Source organism: Equus quagga, unplaced genomic scaffold (assembly GCF_021613505.1).
Source record: "Equus quagga isolate Etosha38 unplaced genomic scaffold, UCLA_HA_Equagga_1.0 220_RagTag, whole genome shotgun sequence".
Classification (NCBI taxonomy): Eukaryota; Metazoa; Chordata; class Mammalia; order Perissodactyla; family Equidae; genus Equus; species Equus quagga.
This window is the reverse complement of record NW_025799647.1, coordinates 565628-587839: the sequence shown is the minus strand read 5'-3', so window position 1 is coordinate 587839 and position 22212 is coordinate 565628. Positions and strand designations below refer to the sequence as shown.

At 45.2% G+C, this 22212-nt stretch overlaps 1 protein-coding gene across 2 annotated transcripts; it reads right to left on the bottom strand.

The window, feature by feature from the left end:
• Window positions 1-873: 873 nt before the first annotated feature.
• On the bottom strand, window positions 874-21675 carry LOC124233754 (sodium/bile acid cotransporter). Of its 2 annotated transcripts, XM_046650929.1 has the most exons (5): window positions 20950-21629; window positions 11176-11386; window positions 5262-5440; window positions 3248-3444; window positions 874-1319 (listed from the first exon to the last, which is right to left on the bottom strand). In XM_046650929.1, the coding sequence occupies exons 1-5, from the start codon at window positions 21303-21305 to the stop codon at window positions 1213-1215; spliced, it is 1050 nt and encodes a 349-aa protein (XP_046506885.1). In that variant the 5' UTR covers window positions 21306-21629; the 3' UTR covers window positions 874-1212. The 2 variants fall into 2 exon arrangements, with proteins under 2 accessions (XP_046506885.1, XP_046506886.1); XM_046650930.1 differs by lacking the exons at window positions 874-1319; window positions 3248-3444; window positions 5262-5440; window positions 11176-11386 and adding an exon at window positions 17965-18591 and having other exon boundaries at window positions 20950-21675.
• Between the last annotated feature and the right edge of the window lie 537 nt (window positions 21676-22212).

Here is a 22212-nt window from a genome sequence, read left to right as displayed (position 1 = left end):
TTACTTTACTGTACTTAGTGCATCTGCTAGCTAAATAGTAAAGAATTTGAACAGATATGTTAACATGGATATGATATGTAAAAAGGAGAGGTGGCAAACCTTTTCACAAGTCTGCATTTTTAATAGGGTGTTAATGACCCAAATTGGTGATTCTTAAACTTGTTCTGGTATTAGGAATCCTGGACATTTGCCAGACTGATGCCCTAAATTTAACTTATCTTGGTTTCAGTTGTACCTAATCATATTAAATGATCTTAAAACCACAAGTAAGTGGACATGGTCATTTGTTTACAAGTGTTAATGTTAGTTGTCCGTGTTCTTTAATCTTTTGCTTGGTCCTTGTTTGCATAGGAGTGATGTAAAATGTTTGTTTCATTGGAGAAAATTTGAACTTTAAGAATTCTAAGTTGAGTGTCTTTCTTTGAGAAATTACGCATTTGGCAATAGTTTGCAGTACTCTAAATTTTGAGGGAGCGTAATGTGGAAACCACCGATACCTTATGAACTGATGGTGATACTTTATTAGGTTAGTGAAACGTTTCTGTTGATGTTTGTGTTCCTGGCTTTTCTTTGTTAAAGTTTTCCCCCTCTACTTTTGGAATTGCATTCTCCAAAAACGTCTTATTTTGTCATGGCTGAGTTTTTGAGTTTGTATTGTCCAGTTGCTTTTGCATTTTGTCGTGTCGTCTTTTGTGTTCTTGGTGTTGTATTTGTGTCCTCAGGAGCTTTAATCCCAATAATGTCAAAAGGGAAGGAATGGGGTCTGAATTTTTAAGATTAGACAGGACATCTGAAGTCTACTAATCCTACAGTGCTCTGAGCATTTATTTTCTTTTTGGGTCACAAAACTTGGAACAGAATTTGGGTAATTGATTTTAGGTTAAAAAAAAACTTGTTTATTGGCTAGTTCGGAAATTGCCTTTTACGCACTTATCAGAAACTTCTAGAGATGAAGGGGCAAAAAGAGTTTTGATTTCTGCTTTCATGGGGTTGTCAATGAGCATGTATGCTTTTTTATTTTTTAAAACAAGTATCAAAATTCTAAGCTTGGGTTAGGTGAGGCTTTTGGGTAGAGACTCTCTGTCTTGCAGGCAAAGCTTGATCCTGGAAAAAGACTCAGACACTACTGGTGTTCCTTTCTCTGCTCTCTGAAATTCCCACACTTGTCTTCTGAACTGCCTTGTGACCAGAATCCAGGCCACTGGAGGAAGGTTAGGCTGTGCAAGGGGAGCACTCCTCCCCTTTGTGGGTGCCATTTCCCAGAGCTCCTGGAATGGTTTCTTCCATTGTGGCAGCTGTGTAGATCATTTTTGTTTTATCTGTAAAGTTGAAAAGAGTCGAGAGTAGGGAAAGGAAACAGTAATTATTACAAAGCTTGTTCTATCTGGAAGATAAAAGAAGACCAACTTACTCCTAGGTGTGCTATGTGGTGGTTGGTTGTTGTTTCTGTATCTTGACCATCTCTCCTCCCATGACTTACTCTTAAAGTCTGAGGAAAGATTTACTTTCACCTCAGCATTCCTAATGGTAATACTAGTAAGAAAAAGTCTTACAAATTAGCAAAATACCGACTGTTCATCATTCCATCTCCAGTTTCTTTATACATGCAATACAGTAGGAGTTTAAGAAAGATTGTTGCATTCTGGGAGCATGGAGGGGGCAGGGAGGAAAAAGCTTTAGGAAAGTCTTCCAAGGGGGAGTTTCCAGGCTCCTTCTTCCCCCCATCTTGTTTGATCTACCCCTTTTCCTGCCTACATGGACTTGGGAGCTGTGAAAATAGGAGTCTGGGTCCACGCTTCCTGTTCTCCCGTCTCAGTAGAAGGGTACAGGGGTTAAAAGCACAAAACTCGTGACAGATTTTCACCCTCAGCACTGCTGCTTGGGCGTTTACCATCAGTCCCTTAACTCCAAGGAGGTAAGTTGTTTTCACTTAGTTTTGCCATAAGGGTCTTCTGAGGTGCCTTGTGATTGAAGTTATTTTTAGGTCTTGAGAGCCAAAGACCAATAATTAGTGCATGGCTCCCTGAGGACGCTCCAGGCCATTCTAGGCTAACGCTGCAAACCTAGGGACATGGTTGGTTTAGCACCTCCTTCCCCCTCTTGCATTTGTGTGTGTGTGTAAGAAGGGGGAGACTTAAAAGGACGACAGATCTCTTGAGTTGCTCTGAGATAAGCATAAGACTAGATGGTTGTGGACAATTCCAGTGTAGTTTCGAACCAGAGCTTATAAAATGGGTCTGAAGTATGGGCCGTTTATTTCTTTGTGGCTGCTTGATAACCAAGATGACATTTTGGCTAATTGTAAATGTAAATCTGCATTTGCTACTGTAAGATAATCTACTCCCCCAGGGGAAGTTGCATCTTACTGCCGGGAAAGCTCTTGAAGGGCCCTCAGTTAACCTGCAGTCACTTGAAGGGTTTGTGTGATTAAGCAGAATATACTGATGTTTAGAGTTAGAAAATACCAAAATAAGTTACGAAGTAAGGTTGAGTTTCTTGGTTTGAAAAAAAAAAAAGATTTGGAATTCAAGTCTCCTTTGAGGAAGGGACTCTCGCCTCTCTGGAGGTTTGGTAATATTTTGAAGAGAATGGAATGCTCTGAGAATGTTAGAAAAGAGGTGCTGATTGGCTAGTAAGTTATTAATCCAGTAGTAATCAGAGTACAAATCAAGTTAAACTAGATTATTGTAGTAGTAGTTACTATTTAGTAAGCTTATACTTAGGTTTTCTTTACTGTGTAACCAGAATTGGAATCCCTTTTTTGGATTCTGGGTTATTAGGCTGCATGCTTTTATGTTTTCCCTCGTAGGAGTGCCAGTGGTGCTGGGGCTCTGACTTGGTCCAGGACGTAAGAACCTAGTTTTAAAGAACACAGAAACTTCCCTAACTCTTGTAAATAGGGGACTTTCACACAATTAACATCTCACAACTAATGTCCAACACAATTCTGTCCTGTTTTCCTTGTCCTGAGCCCTGTGTGGTCTCCTGAGTTCAACAAAGCAGCGCAAATCGCCTCAATCTCATGCGGCAAACCATGCACGGTTTATTCTCCCAGCAGAAATGGAGTGCAGTTAATGAAGTAGCCTTGGCTTTTTGAGATCCCTTCCTACTACTTTGGTGCTACCTGGTTCCTAGGGGCTTGGTAAGAGTTACAGCCCCATCCAAAAGGTCCTTGCCAGAAACTAACTTGCTGGCAGGATCAGGTCCAATATGGGAGCAGAAGTCGGGGGAATGATTAAGTACTCACCCTTGGAAGGCTTCATTTTCTCATAGCACCGAAAGAGAGCAATGAGGAGAAGCCCTTCTCCAAGCTGAAAAATCATGTAGAGGAGAGGAAAGAAGAAAAGTGGTCCGATGACTTCAAGGGGGAAGGTCACATTGAGGATGGTGGAGCAGAGTTGAACATTTTGGCATCCGGTCTCCATGCTGACAGTGCGTCTGCACCTGTGTAGGTTAAAAAGAACCTGGTATGCCTTCACAGAAAGGGACCTGAGAGTATGACCTCCCTAGCCCATCTCCTTTCTCCCAGGTACTCTTAAGACCCACTAAACAGTCGACATAGGAAAAAAAAGTGAGCCAGGTATTAGTGTGTGCATGCTTTCAAGAAAAGTCAAGTTGACCCATCTCTTAAAATAACTGAGCCAGCTGTATGCAAGATGGTGACCAGTAGATTCATGTCAAGAGTTTTTGTGACAATTTCTGAGTAGCTTGGACATCTATGATTTGTCTGCTTTTGTGGGGTTGCCAAATTAAAATTTGGAGAAATACCTGCCTGGTGAGGGTGTAAGAGGTTTGACCTGGTATCCCTCGTTGGCTTGTGTAGAGTTTACACAGAGAACAAGTAGAATTTCAACACACAGAAGATTGACTGAAATGTCTGGAGTCCTTTTTCTGTTCCCAGGTTTGTGGCTTGGACATCTTTAAGTCCCAAACACATGAGGATTGGGGAGGAAAAAAAACTTAACTCAGCCCCATTATGTATCTTCAGAACACGTTATGGATTAAAGAATGAGATGTTGAGCCAGCCCTGATGGCCTAGTGGTTAAAGTTTGGCATGCTCTGCCTTGGCAGCCCAGATTTGGTTCCTGGGTGTGGAACCACACCAGTTGTCTGTCAGTAGCTGTGCTGTGGTGGCGGCTCACATAGAAGAGAAGGACCTACAGCTAATATACAGCCATTTACTGGGGCTTTGGGGAGAGGGGAAAAGAAAGGAAGATTGGCGACAGATGTTAGCTCAGAACGAATCTTTCCCAGCCAGAGACCTGGTCAGGCCAACTCTGATGGAATTTATGTAAACTTTAAAAAAAAGAAAGAATGAGATGTTTACATTGAATGAATACGTTTTAATTTGTTAAATTGCAATTAATGTGTTAAAATAGTCGCTAAAAAATCCCTGAGAGCTGTCTCAGCACATTTATGGGGGAGATGACTGATGACACTTGATGCTATGGCCGTTTATTATGATTCATATCACTGTCTTCATGAAAATGGACATGGAATGGTCACTGGCATCCTTTTGGCTCTACTATACACCATGTGTTACATCCTATAGTAATTTGTTCTTTTTTAAATTAGCATGTTTTTAAAAATGGGTAGTTATTTTTAAATTTTGTTTTATAACAATTCGGTTTTCTTGGCGGGGTTGGGGAGCTAGGGTGCGATCACTCTGAAGAGACTCCTGCATAGCATTTGTCTTCTGTGGCCGAAGAGAGGAAAAGTTGCTGAAATGTGCTGCTGTGTATGGACAGGGTGCCTGATGTTCCTGCTCCGGGCTCTCAAACTCTGTTCCCCTAAAGTAGCAGCTGTGTTTGTGAACTGGATTAGATTATAGCTGAAGTCCACAGCTACTTCAGTTCTGAGTGCTACTTAGAGTTGTCGCCTAACGGTGTGCTTGTCAAGACTAGAGCCTGGGTGGGAAAAGAAGAATATTGTCAACACTTCTCATGATGACATGGAGCTACCCCAGTGCCATTAGCTACCAAGGAGTTGGGCAGGAGTTGGAATCTAGGCTATGGAGGGAGTACTTTGCCATGAGCTGTTGCTCTTTGATTAGATGCCTTTGGTCTTTCGATTTATATTTCTAACCTGTTCAGTACCTTCCCTCCCCAATATTTCTCACAGTCCAAAGTTCCTTGTTCATTTGATGCATTTGACCATATTGGTAGGAAATTGCCTTCCCCAGGTCTCAGATGTCATCCTTTTCCTGAGAGACCAGGACAAGAATGAGGTCCATGGGACAGTGGGCCTGAAGTAATACCTACCGTCCGTTGAGGCGAAAGAGAGCAGAGAGCGTGTAACCTAGCAGGAAGCCGATGAAAGGCATCAGGGAGGAGGTGGCCAGCAAGTGGGGTGTCATGACAAACATGATGCTCTTGCCCACATTGATGGCAGAGAGTGCTGCGACAGCCACACTGAACAGAAGCATGATGATCATTCCACCCTGTGCAGGAGGACAAAAAGAAGAGGCAGAAGGGTCATCGGGGACAGGGAGAAGCAGAGATGGGTGGGGAAGCTCAGGTGGGCATTGGAGCTGGAAAACACTTTAATAAAAAAAAATGGCATTTGAAGTGGAAGGGAATACAAGACCTGTATCTTCCATCATTTTGGGATTAGCAGTAGCTAGGAATCTTCTTGGAGGACAGAGACCTGATTAATCTGATTAAGGAGATCGTCTCTGTTGCTAGAGACTCAGCCAAGCACAGCTGCTGCTTGACATCTCCGCATAGCAGGTTTTTAGTGAAGTACTGGGTTCTGAAGAAATGAAGCTGTTCAGTCCTCCCTCAAAGTGGTCTTGTAAATTAAAAGTTCTCTTGCAGAGACTGTCTTTGGAGCCTGTGTACACAATCCTACAATGCTGCCATCACTCTAGATGTTTTGGAACTCATTGGAAGTCATTCTTAGAACCTGTCATACTTGTTTCAGATACTTCCATTCTGAGTAGGAACTTAGCGGTTTTAGGATGAATTTGATGTCTGGAAATTGCCAGGAGTCATTTGAAGCGAAGCTGGTAAACAAAGTGGGTGATCAAGTCAGGTGATGTGATTTTAGATCCCTAGTGATGTGTAACTGTAAAGGGATGAGCTTACTCCCAAGGGACCTGCAAATTGGATATGAAGGAAGATCCCCAAAGGAGTTTCAAAATGTTTTGGGTAATAACGCCATTGTCGGAAACATGCAGGTCCACCCTTCCCAGGTAAGTGCTGTGAAAGCAGCATTCATTAGGAACAATGGGATGTGTTCATTTGAAGGTTATTTTATAGTTGCATCTTACATAGCATTTTGAATTTTTAGTAGGTAGGTTTTTGATGAAATTACAACGTTGATTTTTCAGCATGTAACAAGGATGTGGGCTTTCAAAGTGTGCTTAAATTTCGTCTGCATTCTGGAGTGACACACTTCAAACTGATCAAAATATGTGCATAAATTTAAGACACTTCCTCTCATTTTCTGAGTACAGGAATATATAGCAAACTTTTCTAGAACTTACCATGTTATTTTGTAATGGTTATATGTGTTGGTTCAGTTTCCAGTTCATTCACGTGTGGTATTTTGTATTTCCTAATACGGTTTTTAAATGTGGTAAAATATATATGACATAAAAGTTGCCGTTTTAACCATTTTTAAGTGAACAATTCAGTGGCATTAATTATATTCACATCGTTGTCCTGGTAACATTTTAACAGTTACATTGCTCAGACTTCAGCTGCACAGATTTGCATTTCTGTGTTTTTAATCCATGGTGCAACTGACGTGGTCATATAAAACATCACTGGTACCAGCTAGTGGCCCTATCCCAGGAGAAGGACTTTTCCAGATCTCCTCATTCACCACATTTTCCAAGTTTTATTCAAAGACTGTTAACTGATGAGCCCCCCCAGTATGCCCTTGCACTTTTAATTGATTTCACCTTTTGGATTTGTCCTTTACCCAGTGACCAGTTTTTGCTCCCGTTGAAAGAGTGTAATGAATAATGTAGGGGACATTGGGCTACAGGAATTGCCCATGAATCCAGAGGCCCTCTTCCTCACTTGCATTCCCTCACTCTCCTCCTGCTCTTGGGGGCTGTGGAGTGGTTATGAGCACAGGCATTGGTGTGACCCAGATGTGAGAGCTGGCTCTGCCGGTCTCCAGTGTGTCAGCTCTGGTGAGTCGTTCAATGTCTGGGTGAGGTTTGACAGCACAGGACCTAGCATATGAGAACCACTCAGTAAATTGTAATAAGTGAAGGAGAGTAACTTAACTCAAAGTTTCCTGTCGCACTCAGTCCTGCCGTCTGTGGTTATATCCACAACCTCCTGCTGAGACAAAGACTGTAGGTAGTTGCCTCTCCATGGTCACCATGTTTTGTACTCCTGACTTCACTGCCCTGTCATAGCTGCTTGAAGCTGTGGTGAGTGTCCATTCACGGGCAGCCAGTCCATCAGCTTGTGACTGAGATGACCTGGCCCAAAGTCTTCCCACAAAGGTGCCCCTACACAAATCAGTGAGTGACCAAACTAATCAGATCCCCTCAGTTAAAGAGTTTGCAGAATTAGGGAGGCAGGAGCAGAGGGGTGTTAAAAGACACAGCAGGCTGGGAGCAGCAGAAGCCACCAGCTGGGAGAAGCTGTGAGGGAAAGGAGAGTCGGGTCAGTTCATCAGGAACAGCAGGGATGGGAACAGCATAGGTAGAGCGGTCGAGTCTGTAACGATGGGACCCTTACTAAAGAGTGGTAGATGGCTTATGGTAAGTGGCTCCTAGACCACGTCATGCTGAGATCATCAACCTTCTGACCACATAGCCTTAAATAAACCCTTGCAGGGGTAAATTAAAGTGTGACTTGAATTGCCTTTCCAAATGGCATCCCTGAAATTGTATCTTGGTGTATCTAAATGTGTGACCTCCCGCTAGGGGCTGCAACTGTTGGAGCGGAGTTTGAGCACATACCTTCTGGCAGTCAGCTATTAGAAGTTGGGTAGTTTTGGTTTGAAAGTCTCTAGCAGGGTTAAGTGTACAAAGAGACTGGGACGATTGCTCATTTTTTAGCTTGTTACTAAATTTTATGAAACGGAGGTAAAAGACGAGTATACCCCTCAGCCACAAAAGCAAGGCAACCTCAGCCTTTGCATCTTGACCACATGCTCGTCTGCATCCTCACAGATTGGGAATATTTGATAAATTGAGCTGTTGACCTTCTGGTTCAACCCTGAAGGGTCAGCCAGGGACAAAGTGGGTCCAAGGTACATCTGTGTTTTGTAGATTACCTTTGATGCTGTTCGTATGAGTCCCTGTCTTTCGGCCCAGGCCTTTTAATGTTCTCTGGGTCATTTTGACTCTGTTTCTGCTGTTGAACTGAGTAGTGGATGTGCATCACAACAGGAACAGGAGACTGACTGGTAGCCCTGGCTCTGCCAAGAACCTTTCCTGGGCCTCGGTGACTCTGTCTGTATAATGGGAATAAGGCAGGAGACTGAACTTTATCTTGAAAGCCTTTCCAGCTTTAAGATCTGAGCTGCTTTCTGCATCCTCAGAAGAATACTCTTAATTAAAGTTACTTTAAGGTAAAAAGGAGGCATGTGTTCTTAGATCAGTTGTGACTAGCAGTGTGAACTTGGGGTTCTGGCTCATGGTTTTCTCACTTATAAAATGGGGAAGGGCAGAATTGCATTAAATGATATCAAAGGTCACTTTACAGTTTTATATTGTGTGATTTTTTTTTATTCCTATACCTCCACAAGCCATCTTGACTAAATAAGATGGCGGACACAAACATTTCTGTTTTTTTTTTCTGCTAGTGTAGGGAGTGTTCCAGGTGGAGGGAAGGGCGTGTGCAGAGAGAAAACAGCTGAGACTGGACAGGTCGTTTGAGACCAAATCAAGAAAGCCTGAGGAGCCGCATGAAGGAGTTTAAACTGTATCATGGGGAGAGAGGACCAGTGAGGGGCTTTAAGCAGTGAAGAGAAGTGGCAGAGTTTGTACTTTACATCTCCACCCTCGGTAAAACTGGGTCAGGCAGCCGGGTTAGAAGGCTGTTTCAGTTGTCTAGGAGAGGATAGTAGCCTGAATGAAGACAGCGGCTGCAGAGATGGAGAATGGATGGATTCAAGCAACAGAAAGTAGTATTGACAGTCACTGATGAGCTGGGTGTGAGTGGGGAGGGAGAGGGGACGTTGAGAATGACTTTGCAGTTTCTGACTCGCGCAGCTGGGCACATGGAATGCCCTTCAGTGAGACTCCCATAGGGAGGGAGGGAGGAGGGGCAGGCTTGAGGAGGAGATGATTTCACCTTCAGACATGCTGAGTTTTAGATGTCTGAGGTGTATTCATGTGGGAAGATCTGGCAGTTAATAAGTGGATTCTGGAGTCAGGGTAGAGTTGAGGGACTGAAAATGCTGTTCTGAAAGTTGTCAGCTTGTAGATGGTCTTTGAGATGAACCAGATATCATGGAGGGGAGACCTGGACTTAGGAATATCTGGGAAGAAAAGCAGAAAGCTTGGGCTGAATGCAGAGAAGTAACTTTTACTAGGGGAACTCATAAGGAAGTCTGGAAAGAACTGCCAGGGAGGTGGGAGGAGAGCAGGAGCATGCAGTCACCGAAGCTGAGGGAGAAGGCTTCTGAGGAGACAGTGGTCAACCAACCTGCTAAAGGGCCAAGGAAGAATTGAGAAATGTCTATTGGATTTGGCAAAGAAAGTGGAGCAGGTGGTCATTAAGAGGGTGAGTGGATGGGAGATGAAGGAGAGAAGAGAGGGATTCAGATAATGGAGACTAATTGTTGAGGGCCTGGTCACCTGTGAGAACAGCCCTGGTCTCGGCGTGGGGCAAGTGGAAGGTATGTGAGAAGTGGATGTGGGAAGGAATGTTAAGTGTAGCTAGGAAGGGGAGGAAAGAGAAGTGTTGGCTGGAATGGGAGGTGGAGTCCCGTGAGGGATTGTTTCATTTTGTTTTTTTAAAGATAGGAGAGATGTGAACCTGTACTAATGCTGATTGTGAAGGACAAATAGAGAAATGGTTATGAAATAAGAGCTAGAGGACAGAGGCTGTGGGGGTGGGGGGCATAATCAAGGGTGGAGGGAATGCCATCCAGAGCTGAGATAGGGTGACTAGCCATGCACAGGAGGAGGAATAACTTCCATGTGTTGTAACAGGTGGGAAGGGGAGCAGTGGCCAGGTATTAGGACTGCACCAGGATAAGGGCAAAGACTCAAAAACCCCTGAAAACCTGACTTGGAGGTGCTTTGTCCCAGGCCCAAAGTTGCTACCAAGCCTTGGGCTTCCAAGCAGCGTGGCCTGTAGACCAGCCCAAAGGTACAGTTCCAGGAGCAGAGACAAGAACAGGCCCTCAGGATGTCAGGAGGCAGAGTCCTTCCTGAGGACCAGGATGGAGCCCTGGCCCTGGGGAATGAACATTGAGCCAAACGGGAGACTGACAGGAACTGAGCTCCAAGGTCACAAAAGTTGGCAGAGGGACCCTAGCCGCACTCCAAGAGTCTGTGATTCTTCCGAGGGCAAGACAGTGGCATGATGCCCTGTCTGTAACCACAGGGCTTCCCCAAACCCTCTGGGGCCCTACTCCACTCCCACCCCACTTCTGAATTGCTGGGAGTATGTACACCACCTCTTCCCCTGATCTCTTCCCCTCTGTCTTGTCAGATCAGCCAAGTTTGCCCTTGGCCCCACTCTGACCTCCTCTATTCAGGCTTCTCCCCAGGCTGACCCAAACGGGACCCTTTCTTCACACTCTGGCTCAAGCTTGTCCCCTCCAGGAAGTCTTCCTTGACTACTGACCATCACTCACCTCACCTCTTTGCATTCTGCCAACACCTGATTGTACACCATGTTGGTTCTTGGTTCTTGTGTTACTTAGCCTTCTGCAAATATCAGACTCTTTGAGGACAGTGAATTCTTAGAGAGTGTAGCATAAAATTTAGCGTCTAGTGGGTGCCTAACACAAGTTTATTATTAAACTAATGATTATACCTTATAGTTGTGTGTAGTGTTTTACTTCTTTTAACTTTTCTTAAGTATTCTCATGTACATTACAATTGCACGAAGTAGTGTTCCAATGGTACACCTTTTTTCCCTTAAACAAACAAGGAAATGGACACTGAAAAAGCCCAAATGACTTGCCTTGAGCCATACCCTGAGAGGATGGTGGTGTTCTTGCTCCATGCCCAGGCCCCCAGTTTCTTACCTTCACCATATAGCGTGCATATTGTGGCCGTTTGGCATTGAGGAAGATCCCTATGGTGCAAGGAATGAGAACCAGGATCAGTGATATGACAATGCCTTCATAGGGTACCTTGTCCTTCAGGTCTCCTTCATAGATCCCCCTGGAGTAGACATACAGGAGGAGGGGCATCATGCCCAGGGCAAAGAAGGTGGAGCAGGTGGTCATCACGATGCTGGGAGGGAGACAGAGGAAGAGTGCAGAGAGCCCATTAATGCAGATGATTTTGTTGAGTGCCTGCTGTGTGGCAGGCATTGTGCTGGGTGCTTTACATGCACTGCTTCGTTTCCTTTTCCCAGTAGCCTTAGGAGGTAGGCATGCTATCTCCTTTTTGCTGATGAGGAATCTCAGGATTAGAAGAGTTGTGACTTGCTCAGCATTACACTGGTGGTAATGGCCGAGGCAGGATTTGAACCCAGGTCTGTCCAACTGGTTCAGTCCCTGTGTGCTTACAGTGGAAGGAGCCCTTCTGATCTCCATAATAGAACTCATTTGCTCTGAGCACTTGCATATGCATAGCCCATTTTGAAGAAAGCTGACTGTGTGATCCTGTTGCTCTAAGCCCATTGGATCATAGAATAGCTCTTGTTCCACAGTTGCTAGGTGCCTGTCTTAGAGCCTAGAGCATAGCTGGACATAGTTGCTCTGTCCAACTGAGAGAACAAGGAATAACTACATGAAGAGCGTTTTCTCTCTTGGGGAATTTGAATATGAGGCACAGTGACAGAACACTTGGTCTTCAGGAGTGGGTGGCATGGGAGGGATGGTGAGGCAGAAGCCAAAAACCATTCAAAGAAAAAGCGGTAAACGGAGGCCTTGATTAGAAGGACTGTAAAAAGAAATAGCAGCAAAGCAGTAGAAACAGAATAATTGAAGGACCATAATGGTGCAGTAGTAGAGAAGACAGCAGTAGTTACCCATTGTCAAGTAAGTGACAAGACAATCTGGCCATCAGACCTGCTTCGTGTCTTGAATACTATTCTAGTCCCCAACATCGATATTCTCATGTTCTTTACTTTCTGGTTTATCCTTAGATTATTTAAGAAAAGTGTGAGTCTCAGAGTCTGAATAATATATCCTCTTAGCTCTCATTTGTATCCTCATTGTCCTATTGCCGTTTCCATTTGGAATCTAATACATGTTAGTCCCGGGACCCTGTATAAGGAGAAGCCTTCCAGAAAGACCAACTGAGAGAATGAAGCTGCTAGGGAACATTCTTAGATTTGTGGACGTTCATGTTACAATATATGGCTCTGGCTTCCATTCTGGTGGGAAAGTACCCAAGAGAATGGAAAACAATCAAAATCTCTATCAACTAATGAATGGGATAAGCAAAATATGGTATATCCATACAATTGAATATTATTCAGCCATAAAAAGCAATGAAGTACTGCTGCATGGTATCACATCGGTGAGTCTTGAAAACATTATGCTAAGTGAAAGAAGAAGAAATATAAAATGGCACATTATGTTTGATTCCATCTATATGAAATCTATACAGACAACAATTAGATTAGTGGTTGCTGGGGTGGGGGTGAGAGAAGAATGGGGAGTGACTGCTAATGAGTACAGGGTGTCTTTTTGGGATGAGGAAAATGTTCTGGAATTAGATAGCCATGATAGTTGTACAACCTTGTGAATATACTAAAAACTACTGAATTATACACTTGAAAAAGGTCAATTTTGTGGTATGTGAATTATATCTCAATAAGTAAAAACATCTGGGGAGCAGATAAAATAATTCTTAGAGGAAAATTCATAGTCTTAAATGTTTATATAGGAAAAGAAAGACTAAAAATTAATGAGCTAAGTATCTAACTCAAGAAAACAGAAAAACAAAGTAAACCCAATGAAAGAGAAGAAATAAAATATTAAAGATGAGAGAATATATTTTAAAAATTATGTAGATTGATTAAGAGGATCAGTTAACAGGCTTCTACAAAGTCCAATAAAGTAGACACCCCTGGCAAGACTAATCAAGGAAAAGGAAAGAAGAGACAAATTGATAATATTGGGAATGAAAAAAGGAACATAATTACAGATAGAATAAAGATAGAGAGTCATGGAAGAAACCAAGGACAGTTTTATACTTTTATTTTCAATTTAGATTGGACAATTTCCTGGGAAATACAATCTACAAAAACTAACTCAAATTAAGCTGAAAACCTTAAGCAACTTAGAAACACTAAAGACAGTTAATAAGTAGTTTAAAACTTCTCCTCCAAACCCTGCCCCATGTATATGGTTTTACAGTAGAGTTCTACTAAATGTTCAAAGTACAGATGGTCCCAATATTATACAAAGAGAGACCACAAGAAGGGGGAAAATGGCCCAATTTATCATATATGAATAGTGTAATTTTAGAATCAAAGCTGGAAAAGGACATTATGAGAAGGGAAAATTAGAGGCTATTCTCACTTATGAACATAGGAGCAAAAATCATAAATAGTAAGCAAATGAATCTAGCAAAGCCTTTACAAAACAATACAATGAACAAGATAGGTTTAGCCCAGCAAAGTAAGAATGGTTTAACAGACAGTCTACTGATATATATCACTATATTATCAAATTAAAGGAAAAAACCAGTATGATTGTTTCATACATGTGGAAAAATGTCGTTCAACAAAATCCAATGTTTATGCATGATAAAAATTAGCATACTACAATCCTGAGGGAAAAAAACAAAGCCGGAGGCATCACAATCCCTCACTTCAAAATATACTACAAAGCTACAGTAATCAAAACACCATGGTACTGTTACAAAAACAGGCACACAGATCAATGGAACAGAATTGAAAGCCCAGGGGCCAGCCCCGTGGCCGACTGATTAAGTTCACATGCTCCGCTTCGGCGGCCCAGGGTTTCGACTGTTCGGATCTTGGGCGCGGACGTGGCACCACTCATCAAGTCATGCTGAGGTGGCATCCCATATGCCACAAATAGAAGGACCGGCAACTAAAATATACAACTATGTACTGGGGGGATTTGGGGAGAAAAAGCAAAAAAAGAAGAAAATTGGCAACAGTTGTTAGCTCAGGTGCCAATCTTTAACAATAACAACAAAAAACTTGAAAGCCTAGAAATAAATCCACACATCTACAGACAGCTAATCTTCGATAGAGTTGCTGAGAACATACAATGAGAAAGGAAAGTCTCTTCAACAAATGGTGGTGGGAAGACTGGACAACCACAAGTAAAAGAATGAAAGTAGACCGTTCTCTTACGCTATTCACAAAAATAAACTCAAAATGGATCAGAGACTTGAAGGTAAGACCTGAAATCATAAAACTTCTAGAAGAGAATATAGGCAGTACACTCTTTAACATTGAACTTAAAAGATCTTTTCAGACACCATGTCTTCTCAGACAAGGAAAACAAAGAATAAACAAGTGGGACTTCATCAGACTAAAGAGCTTCTATAAGGCCAGGCAAAAGAAGACGGAAATGAAAAGACAACCCACAAACTGGGAAAAAATATTTGCAAATCACATATCTGACAAAGGGTTAATCTCCATAATATATAAAGAACTCACACAACTGAACAACAAAAAATCAAACAGCCTGATCAAAAAATGGGCAGAGGATATGAAGAGACATTTCTCCAAAGAAGATATACAGGTGGCCAACAGGCATATGAAAAGATGCTCAACATCACTGATCATCAGGGAAATGGAAATCAAACTACACTAAGATATCACCTTATACCCTTTAGAAGGACTATAATAACTAAGACAAAAAAATAACAAATGTTGGAGAGGGTGTGAAGAAAATGGAACCCTCATTCACTGCTGGTGGGAATGCAAACTGGTGCAGCCACTATGGAAAACAGTATGGAGATTCCTCAAAAAACTAAAAATAGAAATGTCATATGACCGAGCCCATTCCACTACTGGGTATCTATCCAAAGAACTTGAAATCAGCAATTCAAAGACACTTATGCACCCCAATGTTCACTGCAGCATTATTCACAATAGCCAAGACGTGGAAGCAACCCAAGTGCCCACTGACTGATGAATGGATAAAGAAGATGTAGTATATATAAAAAATGGAATACTACTCAGCCAAAGAAAAACACAAAATCGTCCCATTCACAATAACATGGATGGACCTTGAGGGTTTTCTGTTAAGTGAAATAAACCAGATAAAGGAAGACAAACACCATATGATTCCACTCATACATGGAAGATAAACACGTGGACAAAAAGAATTATTTAGTGGTTACCAGGGGGCAGGGGGCTGGGAGGTGGGCACAAAGGTGAAGGGGTGCACCTATGAGATGACTGACAATAATGTACAACTGAAATTTCACAGTGTTGTAAACTATCATCACCTCAATAAAAAATTAATTAATTAAAATTAGCACACTAGCAACAGAGTGGAAATTCATTAACCTGAAAAGGGTATGTATCAAAAGTCTACAGCAAACAGTAAACTTCATGCTGAAAAATTAGAAAGCTGCTTTCAACAAGAGGAATAAAGCAAGGATACGTGTTATCATTACCTCTCTTATAAATGATACCATATACCAGTTTTTCCTAGCACAACAAAACAAGAAATAGAAAAGGCATAGGAATGGGAAAAGGAGAAACTAAACTTTCATTATATGTCAGTGACAGGACTGGCCACAGGGGACATCCAAGTGAATTTCCATTATAGCTAGCAAATAAGAGAATCCATGGAGTTCTGAATACATTAGCAATATAAAAAAAATCAACTAGGTCCCGATATACTAGGAAAAATAATTAGCATATCAATTCTGTAAAAAAAATACCATTTATACTATTCACAAAACTATAAAATATTTAGAAATAAATCTAAAAGAGATACAAGATCTTTATGTAAGAAATTATAAAACTTCATAGAAAGGTATAAAATAAGGCCTAGATTAAAAAAAAGCAATACCATTTTCATGGCTGGGAAGACAATATTATAAAATAGCCTCTGCATTTATCTATAACTTTAGTGCCAATTTAATCAAAATTCCAGAAATATTTTTTGTGGATTTGAGAGCTAGTCCCAAAATTCAAGTGAAGGAGAAGAGAGCCAAGAGTAGCTAATGCAATTTTCAAGAAGAGCAAGGTAGGGGAATTTACTTTTCAGACATAGAAACTTAGCATAACATCATTGTAATTAAGAAAATGTGCTAGTGCAAGGTAGCCACGTAGAGAGACACAAAGCCAGGCACATTTGTGAATTTAATCTACAAGAGAGGAGGCAGTTCAAATTACGGGAGAAAACTTCACTCAATGGTACTGGAAATTTTCTCTGTTTATGTAGAAAAGATAAAATTAGATCACCCCATACATAAAAACAAGTTATAGATTGATTGCAGATCTCTATGTGAAAAGCAAAACTTTAAAACTTTTCAAAGAAAATGTAGAGGAATATCCTGATGACCTTGAGGGTAGTAAAAAATTTCTTAAAGAAACCTAAAAAATATAAACCGTCAAGGGAAAATATTAGTAAATTTGACTAAATTAAAATAAGCCCTCTGTATTATAAGACATGGGTATTAAAGTGTAAAGACAAGCCCAAAACTGTGAGTAGACCCTTGCAACATACATAAACAGCAACTTTACAAATTAACAAGAAAAACACAATGGTCCCACAGAAAAATAGTCCCAGAAGAGGATACCCACATGGCCAATAAACATATGAAAAGGCACTAGACCTCCCATGAAATCAAATTTAAAACCACCGCGACTGATTTCACTCCCACCAAATGGCAAAAAATTAAAGTCTGACAATTCCAAATGCAGATGAAGACGTGGAGAAACAGGGATCTGCATACCCTGCTCGTGCAAGTGTGGAGTGGAACAATGACTTCGGAGACTTTCTTGATGTGTGAACTCGCAACCCAGCAGTCTGCTTTTCTTACACACGCTCTCACGCGTGAGCGCAGAGGGATATGCGCAAAACCATTCCCGGCAGCAAAAGATGAAATCCACACAAGTGTCCGACAACGGGAGAGTGGATGAATACAAGGAACCGTAGTGCACTTTAAATGCACGAAGTAGCTATTTTATTTATATGCCTACATCTCAGAAAAGCAAGTTGTCAAGTGATAGCATCAGTATGATATTGTTCATATAAAACTTAAAAACATTCAAATGCAACAGTGTATCTTGTTTATGGATATGTACATCAGTGGTAATAGTGTCAAAGGCCGGTGGAAGCGCTGAACGCAAAGTCCGGCAGGTGCTCCCTTTGGGGTGGGAAGGGGGCGGGGTGGGATTGGGGAGGGGCACGGGGGCTTCAGTGCTGGCTATTGATTTCTTCTTAGGAGAAAAGCCACACATAACTTGCGCGCTTGTTTTGATGTCCTTGGGCGGAGGAGTCTTGCTTACTTTGGCTCGGCATGTCACGGGTTTTGGAATTTGCTCTGGGACTTGGTGTGCCTTGTGCACGTGGGTGTGTGGGAACCCCACTCCCAGACCTCCAGGCTCCTTCTCCACGTGTGCAAGTGCTGGGCACTTGGGATGCCCATCTCCTAAGGTGCTTGTGTCTGTGACTGTCGTGATTCTCAGTGTATCCTGGGGAATAGGGTTGGGAGGGGGCTCGTTCAAACTCTAGCCCTGAGATTGGAACCTGTGCCATAGTAACATCGTGGACTGGCTGCCTCTCGGGGAACACGGGGGCCAGGGCAAAGGGGCACATTTGGTTTTCTAGTCATGCTTCCTGCTTAAGTTTTCAGAGCGCTGCATACACATTGCTTTGGGACCTTTGCATGCCCTGGTTGAGGGGTGGGTTTTGAGTCCCTGTCAGCAGAGGCCCTGGAGGCAGAAGCTGAGGGGTTGTGAGGAGACTCATGAGGGTCTGTGGTGAAGGGGGAAACTTCTGGCTTCTGTCCTGTCCTGGTTAGGCTTCCTGTGCCATGGTGGAGAGACCTACGGGAATCTTGGGTTGTGTCCAAGTCTGTAGTCCCCACAGCCATTGGCTCTGGTCTCTGCCATGGGCCAGGTTGGGGGGAGTCGAAAAACTTGAGGGGCAGCAAGGCAGTCCAAGGGGCCCAGTTCCCTCTGGTACTCTCTCCTCTGGTGCGGATGAGCCAAGCTCGCTTCAGCGTTGAGGGCATTTTCTCTGGCCCCTGGGTTACCTGCATCTTTTGGAGCTTGGCTGCTGGCATCCTCGAGGATGGAGCTGCCGTGCCTGCTGCTTGATGTCCAGCTGGCGGCCCATGCTCCCGGGATGTGCCCGCCTGCTCGTGCTGGCAGCTGCCCCAGACTCACTCCAGCTGTGAGGCAGAGCAAGGGTGGAGGGAGCCTGGGGCTGGCTCCAGATACGGCTTTCCCACAAATTCCGGGAAACCTCTGGCAAGTCTCTGGACTCCGGCTTCCTCCTGTGTAAAGTGGACTCGGTGTCTTCAGATTCCTCCCCGTTCTATATGAGAAATAGGACGGTGTTGTGTTCAAAGAGAGGGCTCCAAGTGGAAGCCTTGGAACTGCATCCGGCCCTTTAGTGTCTATAGTTTGGCTCGCACAGTGTTTTAAAAAATTTTGAATGAGTTGCCAATATTTAAAAATTTGGAGATTTCACATAAAAAGGGAGCTTTTACCTTCTCTTGAAAAGCAGGAAGCTGTGGCAGTGGCAGGTCCCCCTTCACACGACACCGTGGGGGAGATGCGTGGCGCCTGCCCTGTTTGGGGAGCCCATGCCTCCGAGGCTGGCAATCAGCCTACAGTCACTTTGTTTGTTATGTACGCGCCTGACCCTGAAGATATCTGAGTACAAACACAGGCTTTGGAGCCCCCAGACCTTGGGCAAATGTATTAACCACTGTTTCCTCATCTCTAAAATGGGGCTCTTTCCAGCACCGCCTCACAGGGGACCGGATGGGGATCTCATGTAAAGTGCGTGGTACAGGGCCTGGCTGTTGTTTACTATCAGTGTCATCACCGTTATTATAATACACATAACCAGTTGTCCCAGATGAACTCAAATTGGAATTGGAAGTCTGGCAGCACGTGGTGATGGATGACGAGATTCGTGCTCTGCCAGTGAGGTCTGGGCATGGTTTAACGTGTGTGGGGTGTTTGTCTGTGGGAAGGGGCTTTATGGCAGAAGGTGGCCGTCCCAGCAGAGCATTATCTCTTGTGGGGTCCAGGTAGAAGTGACGGTCCCCAGGTGCCCTGACGGGAGGCTGAGCAGGAGAACGTGCAGGGTTGCGTCCCTGAGTCACTGGGGGCTGGACGGTGGGGACCTAGAGCCTCGGAAATGTGGGTATCACTGAAGAGACCTCGTCAGCACCCTCTGGCTGAGGAGGCTGGGACTTCTGGTCACTCACACTTAAAGACTCTGCCGGTGGCCTTTACTCTGTCCCATTCTGCTCTGCTGCTTCCACAGATTCACAAGGCCCTCAGGGGAACCACGCCTCCCCGACACCTTCCACACCGGGATTAAGACTTAGTCCCAGTTTCTCGGGACACAGAGGCTTTAACGAGCTTGTCCACAGGCCAGATCAAGACCGAGGCTTGCTTTGCAGCAGGAAGGGTTTGGATTAGAGCGAGGCAAGAATTTGCTCGTAGCCAGGTGGTTGAACATTCCATGTGCTCCCATGGGAGATGTACAAGCCAAGCCCCCTCTTTGTGCCTCTCTTCCCATCCACCACCTCCGTGAGGGTTGAATCATAGGGGTAGAGAATCCAGAGCTTCTCAGTCGGCAGGTCCTGGTAAACCCCAAATAGCACTCTTGTTTTTTCATTTAAAAATCGGCCCCAGCCTCGCTTGGCATTCCCAGGAAGGGGATCCCTACTTGGCTGGTTTCCTTCTAAAGTTCAGCCAGGGGCAGGGTGCTGACAGAGCCAAGCAGAGGGACTGTCTGAATCCTCTGCCCTACCTCACATGGAATAGCGTGTCCACTGAGGACTGACCCGGAGGATTACTGAGCTTGAGACTGAGGCTGAGAGAAAGGCAAGAGCTTCCGGTGGAGTTCCCTTCACCCAGCCCAGGCTGCCACTGGAGCCGGAGCGGCTCTGAAATGGCCTCACTCTGCAGGCGTTCCCCACCAGAGTCCCACCTGTTCGGAAGGGCCCCTGTGGGAGGGAGCCTTCACCGATTTCTGCTGTAAAGCTCTGGGTGAGGGGATGCTGCTGGTGACCCCCCAGCAGTTTGTCTGAGGTGAGGCCCAGCATAACCTAGACCGGCGCTGGGAAACTTGGCTCTGCCTGGTTATGTGTTTGCATGGAAGTGTTCCCGCATCTGATGGCTGGGTGGGCATGTTAAGAGAAGACAGCCCACATGCCCGGGTAGTTGGAGGATCTTTAGAAATTCTTGCCTGCTCTGCGGGAATTGGAGGGGCTCATTTGGTTCCACGCCACCTTGATCTCCCTGGAGATGTTTGGAACCAGTCTGCACCCCTTTGCAGGTCTCTGGCCTCAAAGCAGACAGCTTGCACACCAGTGTAGGCAAGCAGAGTTCTCCAGAAGCCCCACTGGTTTAAATTCGTCCTCCTTCAAAACAATCCTTGTGCCCCACTTGAGACGCCTCTGGGAGTAGGGGCCTCTCCAGGATGCCCCTGGACCAGCCTGGCCCCTTTGGCTTGGTGCAGAAACCAAGACGTACCCCAGCCCCTGCCCCCAGCCCAGCAGAAGCTCTTGACAATAAATACCTGATACTCCCCGCCTTAGCATTGACCCAGCCCCCACTCACTCCCTCTCCTGGCTTTAGCCCAGCTCTTCCCCTCAGTTGCGACATCTCCAATCCTGTCCCCAGGCTCCCCCGTACTCACCCCCAGTCCTACCTGAGGTTCATGTCCCCCTTCATGGCCAGACTGAAGATGTTGGACAGGTTGCCCCCAGGTGAGCAGCCGCAGACCAGGATGGCCAACGCCTCCACGTTGTTCAGCTGGAAGACCTTGCCCAGTGCAAAGGCGGTGAGGGGCATGATGCCATACTGTGCCACCAGGGCGATGGCCAGTCCCTTAGGCTTCCAGAAGTGAGCCTTGATCTTACTGTATTCCATGGTGCAGCCCAGCGAGAACATAACGATGAACAGCATGAGCACAAGGATGACACTCAGCGCCAGGTCGGTGGGGCGCTTGCCGAAGTTGGGCGGCAGGGTAAAGTTGAGCGGGGCGGACGCATTGTGGGCCTCCATCCTTGTGTGTGGCGACGGAGGCCAGGGATCCAGCGCAGCCCTCACTTGCCAGCTGATTCCCTTCCCTGCCCGGTCCTTGCTGGGATCTTCTTCAATTGCCTCCCAGGGCGGAGAGTTTCAGGACAAAATGTAGCTCTGGGCAAACAGAAGGATTATGCAACTGGCTGCGCTGTTTCTCTGGCTGTGGCCCCCAAGGGGAGAGAGCCCAGAGCCTTATCTGCCCGTCTGCCCAGCCTCTCCCAGCTGCCTCCGCCTCTGCTGCCTTCCTGGTGCCCCCTCACTCCTCTCGGGCACTTCGCTGCTTCTGGGGCAGGAGGGCTGAGTTCTCTCCTTCAGCCCCGCTGAGCGTGCCGCGGACACTCCGTCCCTGGGGTCCAGTCCCGCCCAGCCCTTCTTGTGCTGTGCTCAGTCCCTGATGCCTAGTTTCTCATTCAGAGGAGGGTGCCCTCCCCATGCCCAGCGGTCACCTTTATCAGCCCCCAAACCCACAGGAGTGAAAAGAGTCGAGTGTTACCTGGATGTAGGTAGCTTATCCCAAGGGATTGTGGGACTGGGTAGGGGCAAGTGTTCCAGTGGCCCCCAGGAGGCCACGACTCCTCCTGGGAGATGAGAGGTGCCCATGCCCTTCTGGCCTGTGCTGGGGAAACCTTTGTCCCACCCCCAAACCTGGATGGTACAGGTCCCAGGGCAGGGGCACGCTCGCCAGCACTCTTGCCTCCAGGGGGAAGAGCCTGCCTGGGTGGCGAGGACTCTCAGGAAGCTTGGGGGCTCTTTCCCCAAAGGGCGGCTCTGAGGGAACCCTGGCTGCGGAGGCTCGTTGTGCTCAGACCCCCGGGCCCGCAGCCGGAGGAGCCCCCTTGCTCTGGAAACTTGCCGAGAAGGAAGCAGGAATGCACCGGCTTTTCAC